General features: G+C 36.8%; 1 protein-coding gene across 1 annotated transcript; it reads right to left on the minus strand.

Moving 5' to 3' along the window:
• Window positions 1–2052: 2052 nt before the first annotated feature.
• LOC132297261 (1-aminocyclopropane-1-carboxylate oxidase homolog 1-like) lies at window positions 2053–4419 on the minus strand. The gene is made up of 3 exons (XM_059794905.1): window positions 3725–4419; window positions 2689–3010; window positions 2053–2571 (listed from the first exon to the last, which is right to left on the minus strand). The coding sequence occupies exons 1-3, from the start codon at window positions 4285–4287 to the stop codon at window positions 2317–2319; spliced, it is 1140 nt and encodes a 379-aa protein (XP_059650888.1). The 5' UTR covers window positions 4288–4419; the 3' UTR covers window positions 2053–2316.
• Between the last annotated feature and the right edge of the window lie 18085 nt (window positions 4420–22504).

Genomic DNA, 22504 nt, shown 5'->3' on the forward strand with positions numbered 1-22504 from the left:
AGATCAATTAGGATTTGCTTTAAATGTTTAAAATGAGCCTTGTAACGTGCATATTACTAAGTTAAGTGCACTAAATCGTAGAAGTGCGACCGATCGATTGAACTGAGTGTACGTGACCAGTTTGACTATTACATCCCTAATAGTGAAACCTACAATCCAAGACTGTGAAAGTGTGACTAGTCCAAGTAAGTTCGACCAGTCCCACTTATTGAGAAACACATAAAAAGACTAAAATGCCCTCAAATCACACATTATAAACACTTAAACATAAAAAGGACATAAATACACTTCAAAACATAGAACAAATTCCTTATAAAAGATAAACAAAATTTTTTTGTAATTTTTTTTTTTAAAAAAAAAAAAAATGGATCACAATTCACAATATTTATGAAAATTTAAAACTTCATGTGACAAGTTCATGTGTGTGTATGCAGTCTAACATTATCAACAATTAATCAAATTCCTTTGATCATTTAACTAAAGCACATTGGACCAATATCATCAAGAAAATTCACATGGCCAATAAAAATAAAATTTTCTTTTTCTTTCTAAGCAACACGGCTTTCACTCTAATTAGAAATCAACAATTTCCTTTCTTCCTTTTTTATAGTCCATGACTATATGCACTCTTTAGGATCTAGTTGGGTAATTTTACACCCATCAACAAGAACATACTTGTCAAAATCCTCTTTCTTCGTTCAAATTTTTTTAACACTCAAATTATGAAGAGAATTTTAAGGAACACCAACTAAATTCTTTTTCTTATATGAATTCTTATTACCTTGAGAAATTTTGGGTTTATTCACATTATGTTTATTTTTAGCAAGACCCCAATTCTGTGCAAAAGAATTATAAGCATGATATTTCTATAACAATAGTGTTAACTATGTTCCATTTGTGAGATATAAATTTGTATGTTAGTAAATTTCGAATTCGAAGTCAAACTTGACGATCGAGTTGTAATTTTTTTTTTTTTTTTAATCTTGAGTCTTGGTCATTAGGAGCAGAAGTACAAATGCCTCTTACGGTTGAATTTGATGAAAACATCAATTAGATTAGGTACGTGAAAGATGACATATTGCATATATGTACTTTGAGTTGGTGACAAGTGCATTGGAGTTTTCAAGCTTGGAAAAAGGTTATTTTTGCATTCTATCAAAATCGAGCAGATTGTACTTCAAAATCAACCCATTAAACTTTATGCTGAGCAAATTGTTGCAATCGGTCAAAGTTCAGCCGGTTAAACTTCAAACTCAACTGATTAAACTTTTTGAAATCTCTGTTTTTATTAACATTTTAATTTCCAGTTTTATCAAAACTTTTAGTGATGTTTTTGTACATTTTTAAAACCCCTTTCTATTTTAAGGACTCTCTGACATATAAAACGTCTCATATCTCTAACCCTAAGAGAGATCAAACCTTCAAATAGGAAAACAAGTTTTCGTCTTTTACATGGACATTTGCTTATTTTCTAGAGCACATACTTAAACAGGAGTCATTTAGGGTGAGGTTCTTCTTCTAATCAACGAAATCTTCAGAGTTTACATCAGATTATATAGATTGATCAGACAAAATTCAGATTTGAAGAAAGAGGAGGAATCAATCACATTTTGAAGGGATTAGAGCATTCGCAAAGTGCAAAATTTTAAACGAGGATAAGCAAATAAATGAATTTCATTATTATGAACACATACAAGTACATATATATATATATAAACACAGACAAAATATTCCAAAGACATAACAATAACAAAGGTAAAGACAATGAAAACTGTGGTTCTAGTAGAACTGATCAATCTTCACCAATTTGTGTGAGAGAGAGATGATGCATGGCGACAGATAGCAAGAAAAACAAGAGAGTTAGAGAAAGCCGATATGCAACATAAATAAATAAAATAATTCAGTGGGGGCGTCTGCCGCCACTTAGCAGGGCTATAGCCAAGTTCTAGAAACTCCACCATTATAGGTTTACCTGCGAATCGAGTAAGCCTTTAAATTAGAAATTTGAAGTCCATATTAACCTAATTGATTCTGATATGAACAACATTCGAATTATAAAAGCAACTCTTTATTCCGCATAGCAGATACGCATGGTAAAAAAGCAGGACATTGTTTAAACAAGTAAATTGTTTTCAACACCAAACAAAACATCACCAATTCGACAAGCTACATACCGATCTACCTTTGTCTTAGTGACTTTGAATCTCAACTCCCAAGTCTCAGGTCAAGGTTCAAAGACTGGTAAAAAAAATATATATATATATATTATTTTCCACAAGCCACGTGGGAGTTAGTTCCCATATTATAGGGCCAACTTCACAACTTCAGATGCAGCAATGAACTCACTCCATCATGCCCTTTCGAGGTGTAGTGAGACTGATAGTCTTTTATAGAGGTTTCATGGTAGATTTGGGGGCTTTCCTCTGATATTAATTCCTTGATCGGTCCATAAACTCTCGAGGAATTTCCTCTCCAGAATGGTAAGAAAAAGGATGCCACTGAAATTCTTGGCCCTACATCTCTCGCCAATACTCTATGATACACACTCTTAACCTTGTCATTACTGACGAGCTGCCCAAAACCAGAAATGAAGAAAATTAATCAATGTGATTCATTTCTTACCTATTTTTTTTTGTAAGCAACTTTGTCTATCAAGAAACTGGCAAATTTAGTATACCATAGACTTACCTGCAAAAGATCTCCAATGTTTACTACTAGAGCTCCACGCATCGGGGGTACATCAACCCACTGATTCTCATGATGAACTTGGAGGCCACCTATCTGGTCTTGTAGAAGTATGGTGAGGAAGTTACCGTCAGAGTGGCTTCTACCACCCAAAGTTAATTCTGGTTCAGGACACGCAGGGTAATAATGGCCGAAAAGGTAAAGTTGCTTGGCGCAATCCATGTCCTTCAAATGGTTGGGGTTGAGTCCAAGGGCCTCCGATATTAGTTCAAAGACTGTGTCCCCCAATCTCATCACTTGCTTTGAGTAATCAATCATTATATCACTGCAAGTTGTTCAAAATACATCACATAGACAGTTCTAAATGAAACAATTGCTACTAGACAATATCGTGTAATAAGTCTTGGAACAAAAATGCTGCAAAACCACATCATGGTTTTGTGCGGACAAAGGGGGCTCACAGTGAGACCACCCTTGTGGCAGATGATGCTTAATAAAACTTACAAGTGCATATTTTAAATTGATAAATTTTTATATACTTGTTTGTACTATTTTTCCTTAAGGGGAATTTAACAAAAACATGTCCCAATTACAAAATTTTATTTTTATTAGGTATAATTTCTCTCTGGTATATTCCATGATATAAGAGAAGGTTCAATTGGAATAATTATTTATTTCAGGGGAAAAAAAAAAAAATAGAGGGAGGATCAAGTTTGCTATTTTTGAGAGATTTGGATTAATATTATCAATTAGAATAAATTTGTGGTTGAATTGCTGTCATCCCAATCAATCCAAGATTTGGTCAGCCTATACAGCTTTAACACCAAGGAATTATTCAATACTCCAAAATAAAAGGAGAAATTGATCTATGATCGATTTCATAACAAATAAATAGGAATTTCTAAAAGTTTTGACAATCTGTTAAAGAAAAAAGAAGGAATCGATCTTGTAAGATTCCCAATAATTCCCTCCAGTAAATACAATTTTATTTCATTTTAAGTCAACTAATTCTATCGAAATAGCAATCTTGATCACATACCTGCATATCTCAGGTAATTCATCACGATCCGGAGGATTGGGAGCCATAGAGCAAGAAATGGTGTCCCTCCAATCAGCAGCCGGCGAAGTATACAGAAGAAAATTGGACGCAAACATCACTTTTCTCTTGACATCCCTTGTGTACCATTTTTTCTTCTCCTCAGTGTCTTGCTCATGAAATCTGCGTATCCCATCTATCATCTCATCCAAAACACACGCCGGAATTCCATGATTGACAATCTGAAAGAAACCCCACTTCTCACAAGCCTCCAAAACTTCTCCAATGATCTCTCTGCGTTTGGTTGCATCTCTATGAACACCATCAAGATCAATAACTGGAATAGTACCTTGTTTGGTTCCCGAGAAGTCGCCAAGCTGAGTATAAGGTTTTTGGTGAGGTTGGGCATGTTTGTGATTGATAAATATTGGTGGGATCTTTGTAACACCAGCATCTACAAGTCCCTTGACACCAGATTTTGTATCATCAAAGGCTTTTAGTTCGGTGTTACGGTCATAACTGGTTTCACTTGGAGCCTGAAATTTGACCGTGCTAGTTGCCATCATCTCTGTCTTTCAATCTAATGAGTCTGTAGGGACGTGACTGAGTTTGGGTTAGGCGGATGTAGCAAAGAAACATGTTGCCAATCGGTGAAAAAGCATGTTGACTAGAATGCGCTGGTCAACCCAGTCAGCAACTGCAAAAGGCTTTTGAACTAAAGATAAGTAACCTAAAACGTTTATTGGTTGTTTTGACGATTTTAAGATTACATGATATTTTTTTAAAAATTATTGCAGACTTAAATTTTCTTTAATGGAGTTCCTAAAACGTATATATATTGATGAGGAGAAATTAAATTGGCATTGGCTATGTTGACCAACTAAGATAACCTTGGAATGTTCTAATGTCCCAAATTTTTTTGGATTTTTATTTATTTATTTTTATATTATTATTTTTTTATCTCGTGTTACATGTTACGTGATGTCGCTGTGAACTAACAAGCTAAAACGTATTAAGTGGTCAAGTTTAAATTTATAAGAGCCACTATCACCAATACTATTAACGTAGTTAGGGTGAATAGGGATTGTTCCAAGGGAAATGGAAGCTATGTTAATATGGAAACAAAGTCGAATTAGTAGGTCGAGTGATCAAAATGTGAGATGGTTGGTTGATTAAGCTACACACTAAATTAAACAAGTTCAATGCAAATCAAGCAATAGTAAATGAAAGATAGAGATAACAAGAGGGAGAGATCTTGGGACTCAGAGTTACCACTAAATATCACCTTTCTAGACAATCAATGTATAATAGATGAGGAGAAACATGTGTTGCAACTTAAGTGCGTGTTTTTTATTGAATCAACAAGTATGGATGACCAATTAAGTATACGTTGTCTAAATAACCTAATGAATAGCACAATATATCAAATCAAGTCATTAATCCTTCCTTTAAGTTCACAATCTAAACATATCAAATGGTTAGAGAAATATACAACTTGCATTCATAAGTATGGAACATCAAATAACAAGCATGGATTGTCCTCTCATCTAGGAAAGTAATGCATCTACACTACAACTAATCTAAGGACATGAAAATTAAACTAATTAAGTTAAGGGAGAGGCACAATCCATCAAGAAATGAGCATGAATCATCAAATAAACCACAAGAGTATTCTATTAAGTACCATGCATTAACAATCTCTAAATCATAGCATCAACACAAATAGACACGCATCAATAACACAAAAACTAGAAATAAACACATGAACATCTATTCTAGCATATATTGTAACGGCCCTAGTTTTTCAAGGCTGTGTGTCCAGTGATGAACTATAGTTTGACCCGATAACGGATCTGAAATGCGGAAGCGAAAACAAAAAGCAAAAAAAATCAAAAAGTCTCTAGGGATATACAACATCCCTAGGACACCAAAGTAACCTTTCATAAGGCCACAGAACTCCACGAGAACCGACGCCCAAGGGCAAAATAGTCTTTTATATAGAAGCAACGTCTTTGAAAATGTACATCATTCCCAAGACACATCCGTGACTTCATAGGAAGTCATGAAACTCATAAGAAAGTATAGAAGAAGCAATTTTTTTTTTTTTTTTTTTTTTTTTTTTTTAAAAAAAAAAAAAGAAAACTCGGACAAGTTTAGCCTCAAGGGCAAAATATTAATTTTTAGCAAAATCTGGGTGCTACCGAGCACACCATTGGAAAAACAGCAAAAAATTAATCAAGTTAGACTCAAGAATCATTTGATTCGGAGTCTGAATGGAAGAGAAAAGTCAAAACAAAGTTATGACGTCACTGAGGCCGTGAATAGTGTTTTGACAGCAATGAATAGTAACTTGAACAAAATGTTGAAGTTCGCATGCTGTTTTGAGGTACTAAATGGTGTTTTATGGAAAAACAGGAAGAAGAAACTCCCCTAAAAATAATTTTTCCAAGCTGACCATGTCAAAAGAAAATTTTATTTTTAACGTAAAATTCCCAAAATGCCCTTACAACAGACTTTTTCAAATAGTGCAGGTGCGCATAGGAAAACAGATTTGAAGCGAGGTTTTCGAGTCCGAGACGACATTTTCTACAAAAATGTTGTGAAGAAACCCTCCTAAAATCACGTTTTATATGTGACCATGTCAAAACCGGAATTTATTTTTCAAAGGAAATTCCCGAAATGCCCTAGATCAGTCTAGACCAAGAAGGTTAAAACAAAAAGTTGCTACATGTTTTTTTTTTTTGAAATTTGCCAGAGCAGAGAGCAAAAACGGGGCCGTTAACGACATTTTCTGGAAAAATATGAAGAAGAAACCTCCCCTGAAATCACGTTTTCTACCCGGTATCGTGGAAGAAAATGAAAAAACATACTGTAAATACCCAGAATGCCCCTAGATCAGAAAAGGGCAAAAAACGTGGAAAATGCAACTTTGCACCAAGTGTTCATTTGACCCTAAATGCATTTCTAAGCTAAAACGATTATGCATGCAAACATATTAAATGATTTTAAGCGTGCGGGGATGGTCCGCGGCTCTCGAGAAGACTCGATGCAAAATTCGACCCCTCGATGGCCAAAAAGGGCAAAAATGCACATGAAGATGGAATTTTGAAACTTAATATTATAAAATGATTTCAAATTACCGTTTGACCCTTGGCCACACTTCATGCATGATTAATGAGACCTTATGAAAGAATAAAAATGGAATTCCCACACCCGATGCAAACATGGTGAGCCAATGACTTGCCATTTTTCAATATTTTCATAATATTTCATGAAGTCAAAAGTTACATAGGATACAAATTAAATGTCATTGAAATGAAAATGCAACATGTATATTTAAGTATACATTTCTAAGTATACTAAGCAATGTTGACATACATGGCATACAAGTATACAAATCGAAGTATACTAAGCATTTTTTTATATATAAGGCATACAAGTATACAAATCCAAGTATACTAAGCAAGAAATGAAGTATCATGCATCTAAACACAAGTTAAAAGTAATCCACGATTATATCTAGAAATTGAATGCGAAATCAACAATTTGCGGAAAGACAAAGGACATAAGATCTCAATGACCAAGCAAGGGGTTCCGGGTTATTAGCCCGCAAGGTACTACCTAGTGCGCAACTAAACTCGGAATAAAACCGTTATATTACTAATTTTGGGTTACCGGTGTGCATTATATGAAATAAAGGGAACTTTCATCTCCCGTACTAAAGCCATGCCTTAGCCATAATAATTTTCAATGTCCATACAAGCTTTCCAAAAATTATCAAGTTATACAACAAGTATATCACATATACACAAAGCATCAAAATCAATCACCACGCACAACCAAGTCATGGAATACACACAAGCCATGCCCTAGGCCATCAAGCTACAATGGCATATTAAATGTTATATAAGTAAAATGTGAACACTTACAAGTTAAATCATAACTTCAACTAATGGAATACTATCATATAACCATATAACAAGTTCCAAACTACAAATTAAGTAAGAATACAATATCAATGCCTAATTACCTCAATGGAAGCATAAAAGGGAATTTAATTATCTTAAGTAATTAAATTCTCAAGATTACAAAGCAATTCCAAATATTCTACAAATTATATATGTCAAAAGTCATATCAAGGCCTATCTTAATCTCATGTTACAAGTTGATTCTACACTAGGCATCACTAGGTGAATTAAACTTAATACAAGAAAATAATTAAATAAAGTATTCAAGGCTCATTCAAATATTCTCAATTCAAGGTATGTTAATGAACATATCAAGACCCACTTTAAAATCATATTACAAGCTAATTATACACTAGTTACAACTAGGTAAATTAAACTTAATACCAAGAAAATAAACAAATAAAGTTTTCAAAACTTATTCAAATATTCTCTATTTAATATATATGATAGAACATGCCAAACTTATCAATAATATGAAGTCAAAAATTCAATTAAGTGAATAGAACACTTAAAATTCACATATGTTAAAGAATATACTTGAATAAGTAGATTTTAAAACAACTCCAAATGTCCTCAAATTCACATATGTTAAAGAACATACTAAGGCCTAATTTAATATCACATTATAAGTTAATTCCATGCTAGTTACAACCATGTGAATTAAATTTTTATTCAAGTAAGAGATTAATTAAAAGTTGCAATACTTATTCAAATCCTCCCAATTTAATATATGTTAACAAGCATATCAAGGCTTAATTTAATAGCATGCTGCAATTTAATTCTAAGCTATATACAACCATGAGAATTAAATGTTAAACATAAAAAATAATTAAATTAAATTCTAGAATTAATACAAAGGCATGCTTACAAGTTGTATATGCTTATAAAACTATCAATACAACACATATATAAACCTAAAACATCCCCTACCTCATTTTGTGATGAAATCACAAATCCCCACTGAAATGAAAACGCTCCGAATCCGACGATGCTCCTAGGTTATGTCGGGGACTACGAGGGAAGCATCTTTAACCTTCGAGGCACCATGAAAATCCAAATCCAAACTCAAAACCCGTACTCAAAAATGGTCAGAATCAGCTTCTAATAAGGGGGAAAGGTGCGCCTTGCCAAGGCCTACGACAAACGCTCAGGCACGACGGCAAAATACCTAAGGGAAGAAGGTTAAAATGAGAAAAGAAGAGTGGCAGCCCCCCATGGGCTGCCATGGCAGCTTCTGGTCTTCCATGAAGAGAGGGGAAGATAACTTTTTAATTTTATAACTCCCTATTTATAGTAAAACCCTAAAAGTGCTCTGAAAGAGCCTCGCCGGGTCCGAAAAAGTGGAATTTGAGCAGGAGCACTCAAACGGCAAAACTCCATGAACGAAAAAGAATCAAAATGAGAAAATATGAACAACGAAAGAAACGGCGTCAAAAATTGAGTCACAAGTAGAGAGATATGCCTCAAACAAGTTCGGCGGCAACGGGGGTTAGAAATCCTTAAAACTGGGGAAAACGACCGGGAGAAAATTCTAAGAGTTTATGACTTGACGAAAGGTGAAAATGAATCCTGCACGAGGATCCAGGCTTAAAATGAGGTATTTTGCAATAACTTTCGTTAATTGCGTAATGGCCCCTACAAAAAAGGATATCTACAAAACTACCCAGAATGAAAATATCTTCTAAAAGATATTTTCTTAAAAACCCCCGAAATAAAATATCTCCAAAAGATATTTACGAAAAACATCCTAAGAAACAAAAATGTTTCTGAAGAACTTTGCATCCATGCCCCTATGGACACCAAGAACAACCAGAATACTTTCTTACAAAAGTAAAGATACGTATTTTGTGGAAACCACTTAGGATGAAGGTACATGAAGCCAAAACTCAACTCCGAACATGAAAAATGAGGTTATGCCAACAAAGTGACAAACGAAAAAAAGGACGAAAAATGCATAATGTCGAAAAACGAAAAATATGGAAATAACTCGGTTCTTTAAGGAAATTGTCAATCCAAGGGAAAGAGTCTTGGAAACCATTTCTGAGGGCTCGAGATGACACTAAGTGACAAGTAACCATCCCCGGAAAAGAAAAATCAACGAAAAAAAAATTTATCCGTAAAAATCTAAGAAAAAGGAAAAGAGGGAAAATGACCTGGTTATTACATACATAGACATATGGATAGAATGAAATGATCAATTTGAAGTATTAAGCAACACAAATCATTGTAAAAACAAGATTCATATATAAATCAAGTGTCAAGACAAGATTACAAGACAAATCCACTCAAAATATACAATATCAAGGTCTGAAAGGCATGTTTAGGACTAACTCTAGCCCGAAAAAGATAAGCCACTCATTGATGTAGTCCTCCAACCCTCAAGGGCTATCTCCATAGTAGGGATGATCTCCTTCTTGATGGAAACCCTAGATGAATGGAAGAGCTCCCCAATGGTGTGTGTCTCTAGCATCTCTTCTCTCTTTTTCTCTTCAAGATTGATTCTCTAAAGTATGATATGTTCTCCTTGTAAAAATGGCTCAAAATCCTTATATAGGTAGCTCAAGTGTCACACCCAATGGTTTTAACTCGTGCACTAGGGCTCCTCCAATGATTGCACCATGCGCTAACTTTTAATGAGCTGGACTCTGTTTTAATTCGCACTTGAAAGGGTTCGATCGATCAAACTGTGGTGAGATCGATCGAACTTTGGTGACATCGATCGAATGTTGGCGAGATCAATTCATCCTTGGCGGTGCCTTTTTGGAATACGATAAATCTCTGAGATATTTTGGGATAAAGAAAAAAGTGGTAGGTGGGGATAAGATTAAGGAAGTTCGATCGATCTGAAGAAAGTTGGATCGATCAAAGATGGGATTTCTTTGAGGCTAAGGACAAGGGGTCTGATCCATCTTGGTGAGGTGAGACCGATTAATGTGAGATTGATCGAAAATATTCCTGATCGATCGAAGTTTGCTGATTTCCACCACTTTGCTTCCACTTTGCTTCCACTTTGCTCCATTCTTCCATTAAGCTTGAGATTGCTTCTTTTATGCTCTAATTTAGCTAAATTGACTTATTTTGGGGATAAGTGCCTGAAAAGGGAAATAACATAAAATTAGTCTAAAACGGGAAAGTAAGATAGATAAAGGTCCTAGAATGTTCAAGCTTAAGGGGTATAAATGTGCACTTTTCAGTGCTCATCACATCCCCAAACTTAAATTTGCTAGTCCCTAGCAATGAACTACGAAGTAAAGAAATGAAATGAACAACTATATAACTATGAACTAGAAAGCAATAAATGGATAACGCCACTTTCGTAGGGAACACAATTGCATTTAGCATATGCAACAAGCCTTTTAAACCCTAGGTTACTCCTAGTGGACCAGTGAAGTCTCGTGAGGGTTTCCAGAAATGATACTCACAAACATTAACCTTATTCTCACAAATGATACTCACAAACAAGTATTGGGAGAAAACTACCTCAAGTATGCAATTTTTCAACAATTTCTAAGCGATCTCCCAAAATTTCAATATCTAGCAAGCAAATACGATCCTCCACACATCAAGAAAATGATCATGCAAATCAAAACAACACTAGAATCCTTTTTTAGTGAACCGGCATCAAATATGTTGCTATCTAAGCCAACTAAAGAAATAATCACATCCTTACCCACAAACTAGCACACAAATCTAGTCCCGATCATCAAGACAAAGAGTGCACCTTTTATTAAAGCTTTATTTATCTAGGTGCTTATTCTTTTCAATTGATTTTTTTTTTTTTTTTTTTTTTTTTTTTTTGCATCCTTAAGGATCAAAGATGGAAGCATGGTGTAATGTGTTGATCTATTAAGCTTTCTAGCGATCAATGAGGTCGAGCGTTAGGTCAATGACTCCCAAACCAGACGACTTTAGGGCATTAGGCATTCAAACACCGCTAAGGACTTACAAGCTCAAATCAACTAGGCTAGAAATCAAAACAACCTCTATATAATCATTTCCCACTTCTCACCTTTTGGGAGAAGTCCTCACTTTTTATTGCTTTTGCAACTTCTTCTTCTTTTTTATTTTTTATTTTTTTAATTTTTTTTATCAAGTTATTATTAACCTAGAGTTTGGGCCCTCTAACTTTCGGTGCGAGAAATTCAATGCTTGATGAGGCTAGAATTCCGGCTACTTAGTGAAAAGGGGTTGTTATCTACCTTTATCAAGAATGAAAGCTTTCAATGCACTACTAGCCCAATTGGGATATAACCAATTCAATAATCAACAAAGCATGTACCCAACAAATGAATGCTAGTATGCGCCTGTGCTAGTGTAGAATCCTAGAGTGAATCTCAAAACAATCACAAAATCAGGATGATGTGAACCACAAGTGCAAGCAAGATATCAATCTTTTGAAAAATTTACTCCTAAATGGCATCCACAAGGCATATAAGGAGTATTAGACTCTCAAGTCAAACACTTTTTAAATTTTAAGTAATATAGTCCTCAAAAGATCAAAATCATAGTTAAAGTGGACCAATCATAGAAAATCCCTCAAATACAAAAGTCATGCTCAAAATTTTAAATTTAAAGCAAATACTGCAATAAACACGCATTACCCCCAAACTTAAATGGCACAGTATCCTCAATGTGCGAAGAGAACAAAAGGAAAGAGTATACCAGTGCAACTAGAGCAAAGAATGACCAGGATATAAGTATCCAAAGTGGGTGATATAACCCCCCCCAAACTTGGAATTGATTGTGGTCCTGAAAAATGGCACTTGAATAAAACTCATTAGTTAACAAAAGGATAATAACAGTGCATAGTGGACAGGCAAGTGTAAATGGGATAATAAATAAAGTAAAGAGAGAGGAATAAGGGTGGTCCTGAAAAATTTGGGCAGCACTCTCTCTCACTGAAGTCAATGGGATGTACCTGATAAATGGAGTCAATCATAGATAAATGTATCAATATAAGAGTTGACATCCAAAAATAGCATGCATAGAATAATAAAAATAATGTACAGTACATCACAGTGTCTGGGCCAACAGACTGGCCGCAAAAATATAATAATCATATCAAAGTAGCAGTCTAAAATCACAGATATATAAAGAATGATAAAGAAGAATAGAGATTAGGCAGATGAAGTAGGGAGAGCAGGGCGCAATCCTCGGATATCTCTAGATATGCCTTGCAGCGCAGCAATGACATCCGCACGGAGAGTAGAAATGTCTACTCGGAGAGAGACTACCGTATCCTCTAAAGTCTGGATACATTCTCCTAGGCCAGGTGTCTGAGCTGGAGTATCAGGTATGACTAGATCAGGAGACTAACGTACATCCTGATTGTACTCCTGAGAATGAACTGGCGACCTTGCAGGAGAGTGATGTTGTAGCTCCTCTAGAGGCTGCTGCTCCAGGTCTATTTCCATATGTGTTGCAGTCGTCGGTGCTATTGCTAGATTTGCTACTGCTGCTGGCTCTACTGCGGCTGCCATCTCTGCTGCGGCTGCCATTTCTGTCTCCTCTAACTTAGCTGCCTCCTCAATTGCTAAGATAGCATCATCCTCTAAGCTCTAGATAAAAGCATTGTAGCTCTTATTCCAATCCTTCTTACTGTAGTGGCAAGCCCCTGACTCAGTGCGCTCCTCCAAATGGAAAGCGTAGTGCTGATCTCGGAGGATCTGAGTGATAAGGTGCGCAAATGGGAGGAACTTAGCCCACTTGGGCTTCGCCTTGCTGATGTTGTCCATATAAAGCTTTATCATGACACTCCAGTAAAGTGCCGGAATAGATATCCAGTGGCCTGTATATAATGCGTAGAAGGCAGCCAAAAAGTCTGAATGCCTTTGGATCTTATGACCTGCCATAAATACATTTCGGTACAAAACCGAATCAAAGAACCAAAGATCATCAGACAGATAAGTCCTCGTGGCGAATGTCTTACCATCACTGTAGTGGCCAGTCAGAGCAACGGCCATATCTGCATCAGATGGCCGTCTGAGAATAGGATAATGAAGGCCGGGAGGGCAGACATGTGGGCATCGAGAGGAAGTGGCCAATAACTCAACAGTGATGCGGATGAGGTGGCCATCTATAGTAGTCCGCAGCTCTAATAGGTTACTCGAGGCAGGCCAGAGGTTCTGGTAGAACAACCGAACAAGCCGCGGGTAAATTGGGTAGGTCATAGAGGCCAAAATAGCTGAGATGCCCCGCCGGTCAATGTCATCGAATGTTGCCTGGGTCAGGATCGACCGGGAAAAGAAAGCAATATCAAAGACCGACTCATGTGCCACTAAAAGGCATGAGTATCTTCGGATAGGTCTGTCTCGGTCCTGGCCTGGCTGTGCCGGTGGTGGTAAAGGAGATGGTATATGCTCAGCCTCATTTGAAGAAGATAATGCAGAAGCCGAAGACTGTAGTCTGGTGTCAGCTGATGAGGACTGAGCTGGAGTTGGCTCTGGAACTGGGTCCTGAACATGGGAAAGTCCCACCTGCTCCTTTATCCTGGGCCTGAATCTGTGGCTATACTGTCTGTGGGCAACTGTCTTTACCCTAGCCATGGTCTGTAAAAAGAAAAGAAACACTTACAACTGAAGTCAGTAACAGATAATAAAGAATTAAGGCACAATATATAGAAACATTTATGTCAAGTAAGATAGACAATTCAGAATAAGTTACATGAATCTATGCAAGTGATGACGAGGCCAAATAAACAGTGACTAAGTGAAACATACTAAATAGTATAAGTATGGAATGCATCTAATGTGGAAAACACAGGCATTGGGCATAAATAAGATAGCATGGAACACAAAAGATGGTGTATAAGGTGTATATGCAAATCTGTGATGCTCGATCGATCATGAAAATATGAGATCGATCTAAATTGGATCGATCTGGACTAAGTGAGATTGATCTTTCTCTGATCGATCAGAGAAAAAATTAATCGATCAAACTGCTGTGAAAAATTTGAAAAGTCACAGATCTGTGACATGGATGACACGGGGGTCTCCCGAGCAAGCTCATAGGCCCCTCACACATCAACAACTCAACAATGGTCACTTATCTTGGCACGTGACCCCCAAAATCTAAATCGAAATCAAATATGTACAAAAATATATATATACATATATATACACATGCTCGAAGCTTAAAAAATAGAACGAAATCAACGTTGAAACTTAGATCTAACATGGAAAGTGCAAAATATAGAGAAAAAGCTCGAATTCAACAACAAAAGTCAAAACTTACCAAATCTAGAGGAGATAAGTGGAGACGAAGGAGAGATGACGAGTCGAAGCGAGAAAGGGATTAGAACCTTGGAAGAAGTCGTCGGAGAGTTTGCCGAAGGTTGGGAAGAAGGTGGCAGCAGCAAGGAGAGATGAGGGTTTGAGATCGATGGGTAAATCGATCAAAATGACCCCTGGGTTTTATTTTTAAAAATGATCTCCAACATGTTCGATCGATCAGGAAAAGATGAGATCGATCGAACATAGATTGATCTGAGAGGGACTTAGATCGATCTAACCTCGCAAAATGACAAATATTTTTAAAAGTTTTTGAATATTTGAAAATTAAAAATTAAAAATATTTTTGGATTTTTAGAAATAAGAATAAACATAAAATTAAAGCTAAAATAAAATGAAAGTAAAATAAAATAAAACAAAATTCTTTTTGTATTTTTGAAAGTAGTTTGAAATAAAAATAAAATTAAATAAAGGAAAACTATTTTTGAATTTTGAAAATTGTAAAATAAAATACATTAAAATAAAACAAATATTAAATTTTTTTTTTTTGTATTTTTGAATTATGAAATTTAAAAACCAAAATGTAATCAAAGTCAACAGGGAACAAGGAACGCACCAAGATCGATCTGGAAGAGACTTTGATTGATCCAACAGGTAAAAACTTACAGATAAGTTCGAACGATGCATAGAGAGGTGTTTTATGCAGGGTTCAAAAATTTTTCTAAGTATAGAACTTAAATCGATCTGAGGAAAATTTTGATCGATCGAAAATAAAGTTCGCACGATAGAACAGAGAGGTGATTGGATGCAGGTATGAAGTTTGATCGATCGAACCTCTTTTGAGATCGATCGAATAGGCACAAAATGCCTAATTTCAGAATGAAAGTGCATGCATACTCAAACACAGTTCCTAGCCATGTGTATGAACCCAAAATATACCTAGACGTCGCAAGAAATGAAAGATAAAATAGAAATGAGGGAGGAATAGGGTTGTAAACCCTACGAAGCACTAGTCTTTAATGTGTCTAGCAAGACGTTGGGCTCTTTTAGCCCAGATCAAATATCCGAAACATTTTCATTTTAACTTCCAAACAGTCTGTACAATCCAACCAAGGCACCTCAAAGGCGTCACGAAAGGAGGATTGGCTAGTTTTCCCCGACCACATGGCACCTCCATGGCGTCGTCTGGGCCTAGGTAGCTCAGCCATGCTAGGGTCTCTCCCTAGGCCCCTCTAGACCACACTAACACCATGGACCACTAGGCGCCTCCTAGGCATCTGGGTTTTCACAAACACTTTTCAAAACTTTTCCCAAAACGATTTCATTTGTGTTTGAAACACTTTTCCTCCATTTCTTCCTAATGAATTCCATGCATGAGCTCATGCTTTCACATGCCAAACCAACAATTAAGTTCTAAACATTCCATTAACATCATATTCACATTTTGAGAAGAAATTCTAAATATTTATTTCCATAACTAAAAATCTCAAATTTACATGGTAATGGGTAAACATTTAACGTACAACTTATTAATATTAAGTATGCTTTTGATCATAAAAAATTAATTAAGTACATAGACTCAATTAATTACCCATTACTTATCACCATGAACACAACTAAATACAACTACCACATTCAAATAACTAAGACTAAGCATGCATAGAACTAACTTTAGAGAAGAAAATTTACAAAGAATCAAAAAAATTGTGAATTAGAATACCCCTACCTAAAAGAATGCAGAAACCCCCAATTTATGCCCAAAATTTCAAAAATCCATGGGTGGCCAAAAGTGTGATTTGCTCCTATCAAAATGTAGATCTCAACGAGCTGTTTGATTTGCCGCAAACAGCACCAACAAATTCCCAATGGTTGGAAAGAAATTAAAGATTGAAGATGGTGAAAGAAAAAAGAAAAAAGAAGAGAGAAATGAGAGAGTCGGGAGATAGAGAGAGAATGTGAGGCCTTCACATAGCCTCTTAGCAACAAAGTCAAATATAAGTGGTGGTGGGTCCCACCACTAAAATAAAATCCCACATTTTTAGATTAATATACATATATGTATTCCATTTAATTTACAACTACACAATTTAACACATTACCATGATATTATGCATAAAATAATTATGTATGAAATACAATGGACCCAAAATACTTCTGGCCTGAAAAACAGAAAAATGCCAAAATGGCAACCATTGCATTTTCAAGAGTCCTGAACTCAATGGAATGCCCCCAACCAACACTTAAACACAACCAGCACACCCCACGGTGTTAGACACGCAAAACGAGAAAAGGAGAAAATGCCCTCAAAATCAAAAAAATCCCAGAAAATGAAAAATGATAAAAATCGGAAACATTGCAATCTACCCTCCTTAAAGAGATTTCGTCCTCGAAATCTACCTTCCTTATGAAGGAGGCCCACAACCTTTTCTCTACCGGGAGGACATCGCACAAAACCTGAAAGACTACCAGCTCATAACCTTATCGCCTTTGACATCGGATGTCAATAGGCAATCCCACACCATTGTCACTAACCACACAATGCCCACCACCCTATGTGGATGCTCACCATACAACACCCTACCACGTAGACCCTTGGATTCTATACTTGGCTTAAAACTGACATCGATTACTTTTACACATCCACACAGAGCTCCAAAACTCACAAGAAAGATGATCAATAGACCACCGAACACGACAACCTCAAATCCTCAACTCATCCTTTAAAGGACACACAAGACTACAAACAAGGAACCCCGTCCATCACACAATCAGACTCAAACTCAAATCTACCCATCTCTGCCAAACCAAACACTCACTTTCCAACACTTAACTATACCATTACATACTTGTATAAACGACCACCAACCGCACCATTCGGCAATCATTACACTTAATAACCTCAAAATGGCTAAACAATAATTCTCCCAATGACTACATAATCATGAGTCACTAGAATAATAGAACAAATTATCCTGTACTCAGGTCACAAATCCTCAAAACATAATCTTCAATAGTTAATGGTTGTACCACAACCCAATATCGGACACTTGATCCTACCTAACACACCTCGTCACGCAAAACAAATGATCTGAATCCACACTGTTATACTAACATGACGTATAGTACCATGCTCTCACTGTCACTAACAAGTCAAAACAATCATTGACTTTGACCCGATATCGTGTTAAAGAGGGACTGATTTAAGGGAAATGGTTAGCCAGGCTATTCTCATCATTGATCCGACCTCAACACAGACATCGTTCCTGTCTTCAGGTCTAAACCTCAAATACAACCTCACATAGTCCATAAAACAACCATGAAATCCACTCATTATCAATCCATCACTTTACGTAACCACAACAACTATACAATCACATACCTACTCTAAAAATCATAATTATACTTTACTCATAACAAGCTACAAGCAACATAGCGCCAATACCACAATCATCAACCAATCTAAAAGCTCCACAGTCACTTCATAATACCTACAATAGGTAGACAACATCATAACATCATTCGGTTTAATTCTTACTTCTTCAAAACACCCAATACAACCGTCTCATGCTTGAAACCTGAAAACCAAAGTCAATCATTCCCATTATTCTTCAACAGAATCCTACAATCACTTTCTAGCTGCTTAACACTCAAACAATACCCATACTTGTCCTTAAGACACTACTCAAATTAGACATCAATAAAAACACCCGAGTACATGACTCACATCACGTCACCTAACCATCCTCAAGCTTACAATTCACAACACACCCCTAGCCATCACTGATAGAACCAGACACCGTAAATACAACCCCTATTCGACAACTTGTTCCGTCAAAACCACTCTCAAAACAAGCATTACTAAAAACTAATGACTTTATCTCCCTCCGTGGGAGTGAGTCGACCAAATCAACCAAACTTCAACCGATGAACTCTAACAACATAACAAACCACACACTAGTCCGTCCACCCACGAATGCGCACAACTCCAAAATGGAGAACAAGACTCGTGACAAAGGACGTCTTTACCAGGACTAGAACAAACGGACACCCTATGACTGAAAACTCCTACCCAAATGCACCTGACATCCTGTCCCACCTTGCTCACCAATCATCTAATCATTGACACCCAATCTCAACGAAGACGAAATGAACTCCTTACACACTAGGAGAAGAACCAACTGGAAATACATACGGGATTACGACCTCAATTCTAGGTGACCTCACCACTAACGGACTATCATACACTATTAACCCAGAAACCTCACATACGGAACCCCGAAACACCCATGTTAACCAAAACTGATTAGGTAAGATCACCAATGCTCATGACACACTAACATTAGAAATAATCACAGCCCCTCGGACACAGCGTCCCGTCCCATCAGGTACCCGTCACTTCCGACTGACAACTTCTATGCTATAAAATGACATTTTACTACCTATTCCATCCTTACCTACCCAGGTGACACTACCTTGATTATCGTGCACACAAGACCCGTGACCTCAGGCACAACAACCCATTGACCCTTCAAAAGAAAAAGATGCCTATATGGCAACACCGTTCTCACTGGCTCTAAAGACTAAGCCGACCACAATTGCCTCAACTGGCGTACAATCCTATCACCTACTTGACAACATACAACTACACCCACAATACCTAAACCAGATTTGGATCATACCTTGAATTGTTTCGCTCATCAGCACTAAACATCACACCATTACACCTTCACGGTCACTCATTCTAAATAACAGTTCAAACTATCATCCCACCGGACCATCAAGCCTCTATCAAGCAATTCTTTTTCCAACATCCTTAAGATAACGCCATCATAATACGAGAATAAGCATCACTCTCAATCTCCTCACAATGACTACTACTCATCACTAGAAAAGAACCTCCATATAACATTGCCGTACCGACAAATCCTTAAAACCATCAACGATGCAATCAATCACTAAAGCTTAACTGACTACTCTACCCACTATTCTTAAGACAATCTGAATGCCTAAACAAGAAAGCTTCATGCCCTAGGTTCAACACCATTATCTCTCCTCCACACTGTTCCTCAAAACTTCCTTGGCTGCGACAAAAGTCAAATGGGGCTACCAGCTAAACCTATGGGATCACCCTCATCCCAATCATTCCAATTGAATCCTTAAACACCAGTACTATTTCTTGATACCCCAGATACAATTGAAATACAACTCCAGTCTACATCCTTCAATTTCTAAAACACAGTCCATTTGGTAACAAAGTCCCTACCAGCTATCACATCATCCGTAAATGACCAAGCACTTCAATGACCTCATATATCTTGCCTTATTATGCAATCCTACACAACACAGCTAAAACTGACCACTATACTCTACCTCAAGACTCTCTCGACAACGTGATAACCTAATCCTGCTCGCTAGCCGAGCCATGCGATCAACTCCCCATGAGTCGATTTCCTGCAACACTCTTGAAGTTTCCCGAAATGGGAGTCACCTCTCAACCAACCATGACCAACATACTTTCTTAGCCTATACCAGGACACTAGCAATACACACTTACAACCCATAGACCACATTCGTGACTCAAACAACCTCTGTCACACTTACCACGACCGGTTTGAAAAAAACCTCCGCACCAAACCATAACCCAAGTCATAATCACTAACCTCCTAAGGTTATACCTTTCTCCCTCAAAACCCTCATTCGCACACCTGACCTCTAAAGTTACAGGAACCCATCCGCCGATGCATGAAACTCACACACAACAAGGACACCATGCTATAAAATAAGAATCTGTTCTAAAGTCGTGCTCTAAGTACTGCACAAAATGCAACAAGAAGATTCAAAATGATTACACACCAAATAGCTCAATCCACGAGCTAGAAGTCTAAGCCACTCGTTTGATAAGAACCGGCACCTAAGCAACCCTAGAGCAACCGAGCTCCTCGCCTACTCAAGTCAAAACTGACATAACCATCAATGCCACCACAAATTCGCTACCGTACTAGTAACCATCCCACACTCGACTGTATACATGCATAAAAGTACATAGGTATATATACAAGACATACTTATATATATATATATATATATATATATATATATACACATATATACAAAATAACCGGAACATAACCCTTGACACGACCATATCCTATCACATTAGTTTAAACAATAAGTCCATTAAATCATTATGTTAAATTAGATATGCCATTTGTCCTCACCATCATTTCATATAATGCACACTTGCACAACCCATGCTCAACTATCCGTCACATTACTATGCACCACTTATGTGCCATAACCCGCACTCACAACTCGCCATCTTATCACATATAACACACTTTTAATCCTTATTACATAAACATTCTAACCATGTGACTCATATTTAAACATTTAAGCATATAAGCATGTCAACACTTACCAAGGAAGCATGTCTCTTAAAACTGTAAACACATAAGCAATAAAGCAGATAATCAGTTATACATGTTTTTCAATAATTAAACACCTTAACACATAAGCATATAAACATGCAATTCAACCTCCCATGCAATCCTAGGTAGGCATCTACCCGTCGTCCTTTGGTTTTTGAACCTAAAGCTCTGATACCAAATTTGTAATGACCCGAATCCGTAGGTCTAAACCGTTAATCGGGTCCTTACCTGTACCCGAGGTCACCTAAGTCAACGACATTAAGTCCAGTGCTCTTACATCATTATTATATCTTGTATATGATCCATTAAGGCCCTAAGCGACCTTTTAAAATTTGTGGTTAACTGTACCGAAAAGAGGGATCAAAGTGTACAAATAGTAGCAAATCGATCGACCGAAATAGAGCTTCGGTTGACTGAAATAGCTCCTGTACCAGTTAACTGAAATAGCCATTTCGGTCGGCCAGTTGTGATCCAAATAGTAAATGAGGCTACCGAAAGTTTCGGTAAACCGAAGTGCCCATTTCGATTGGTTGTAATGGCTCTGCGAACTGGAAAATCTGTAGAAAACTGCTATGAACATGAGAGTGAACAAAAGGCTACTATGAAATCTTGCAATGAACAAATCCTGTCCAAACATATATGAAATCATAAAATATGGGTTACAACATTCATTTATGTCCGTTAACAACATGATCACGCATAATTCTTCATAATATTTATAATTTACTTAATTTACATCAAGTTAATATCAAGGCTCATAGTGACATTACTTGGCCAAGCTATACAAACTCTATACATTTACAAAGTGATGCTTTACAAAAGAATGGACTCAAAATACAAAGGATGGCAAACTAAACTTCTAGCCCTTTTTTGAACTTACAGAGGATACTCTTTCACCACTTCCTTTCCTGAACCTTAAAAATATTAAAATGATGGGGTAAGCTAAATGCTCAGTAGGAAGTGTCTAAGACACACCTCTTACGACCCCATGAATCCACGCAAAACATAGGGTAAAAGTAAACAGGGTCATGTCAATCGGGGAAAAACACAACAACGACAACAATATCATCAAAACTACAAAGCAGATCATCCAGCTATATGTATATAATGCATGTCAATGTAATGCAATGTTATGCCAATGTCGCTCCCCATTTTCGA

The sequence above is a fragment of the Cornus florida genome, unplaced genomic scaffold, assembly GCF_030987335.1.
Source record: "Cornus florida cultivar Cherokee Brave unplaced genomic scaffold, ASM3098733v1 CherokeeBrave_3.0.0_Hap2_Chr01, whole genome shotgun sequence".
Lineage (NCBI taxonomy): Eukaryota > Viridiplantae > Streptophyta > Magnoliopsida > Cornales > Cornaceae > Cornus > Cornus florida.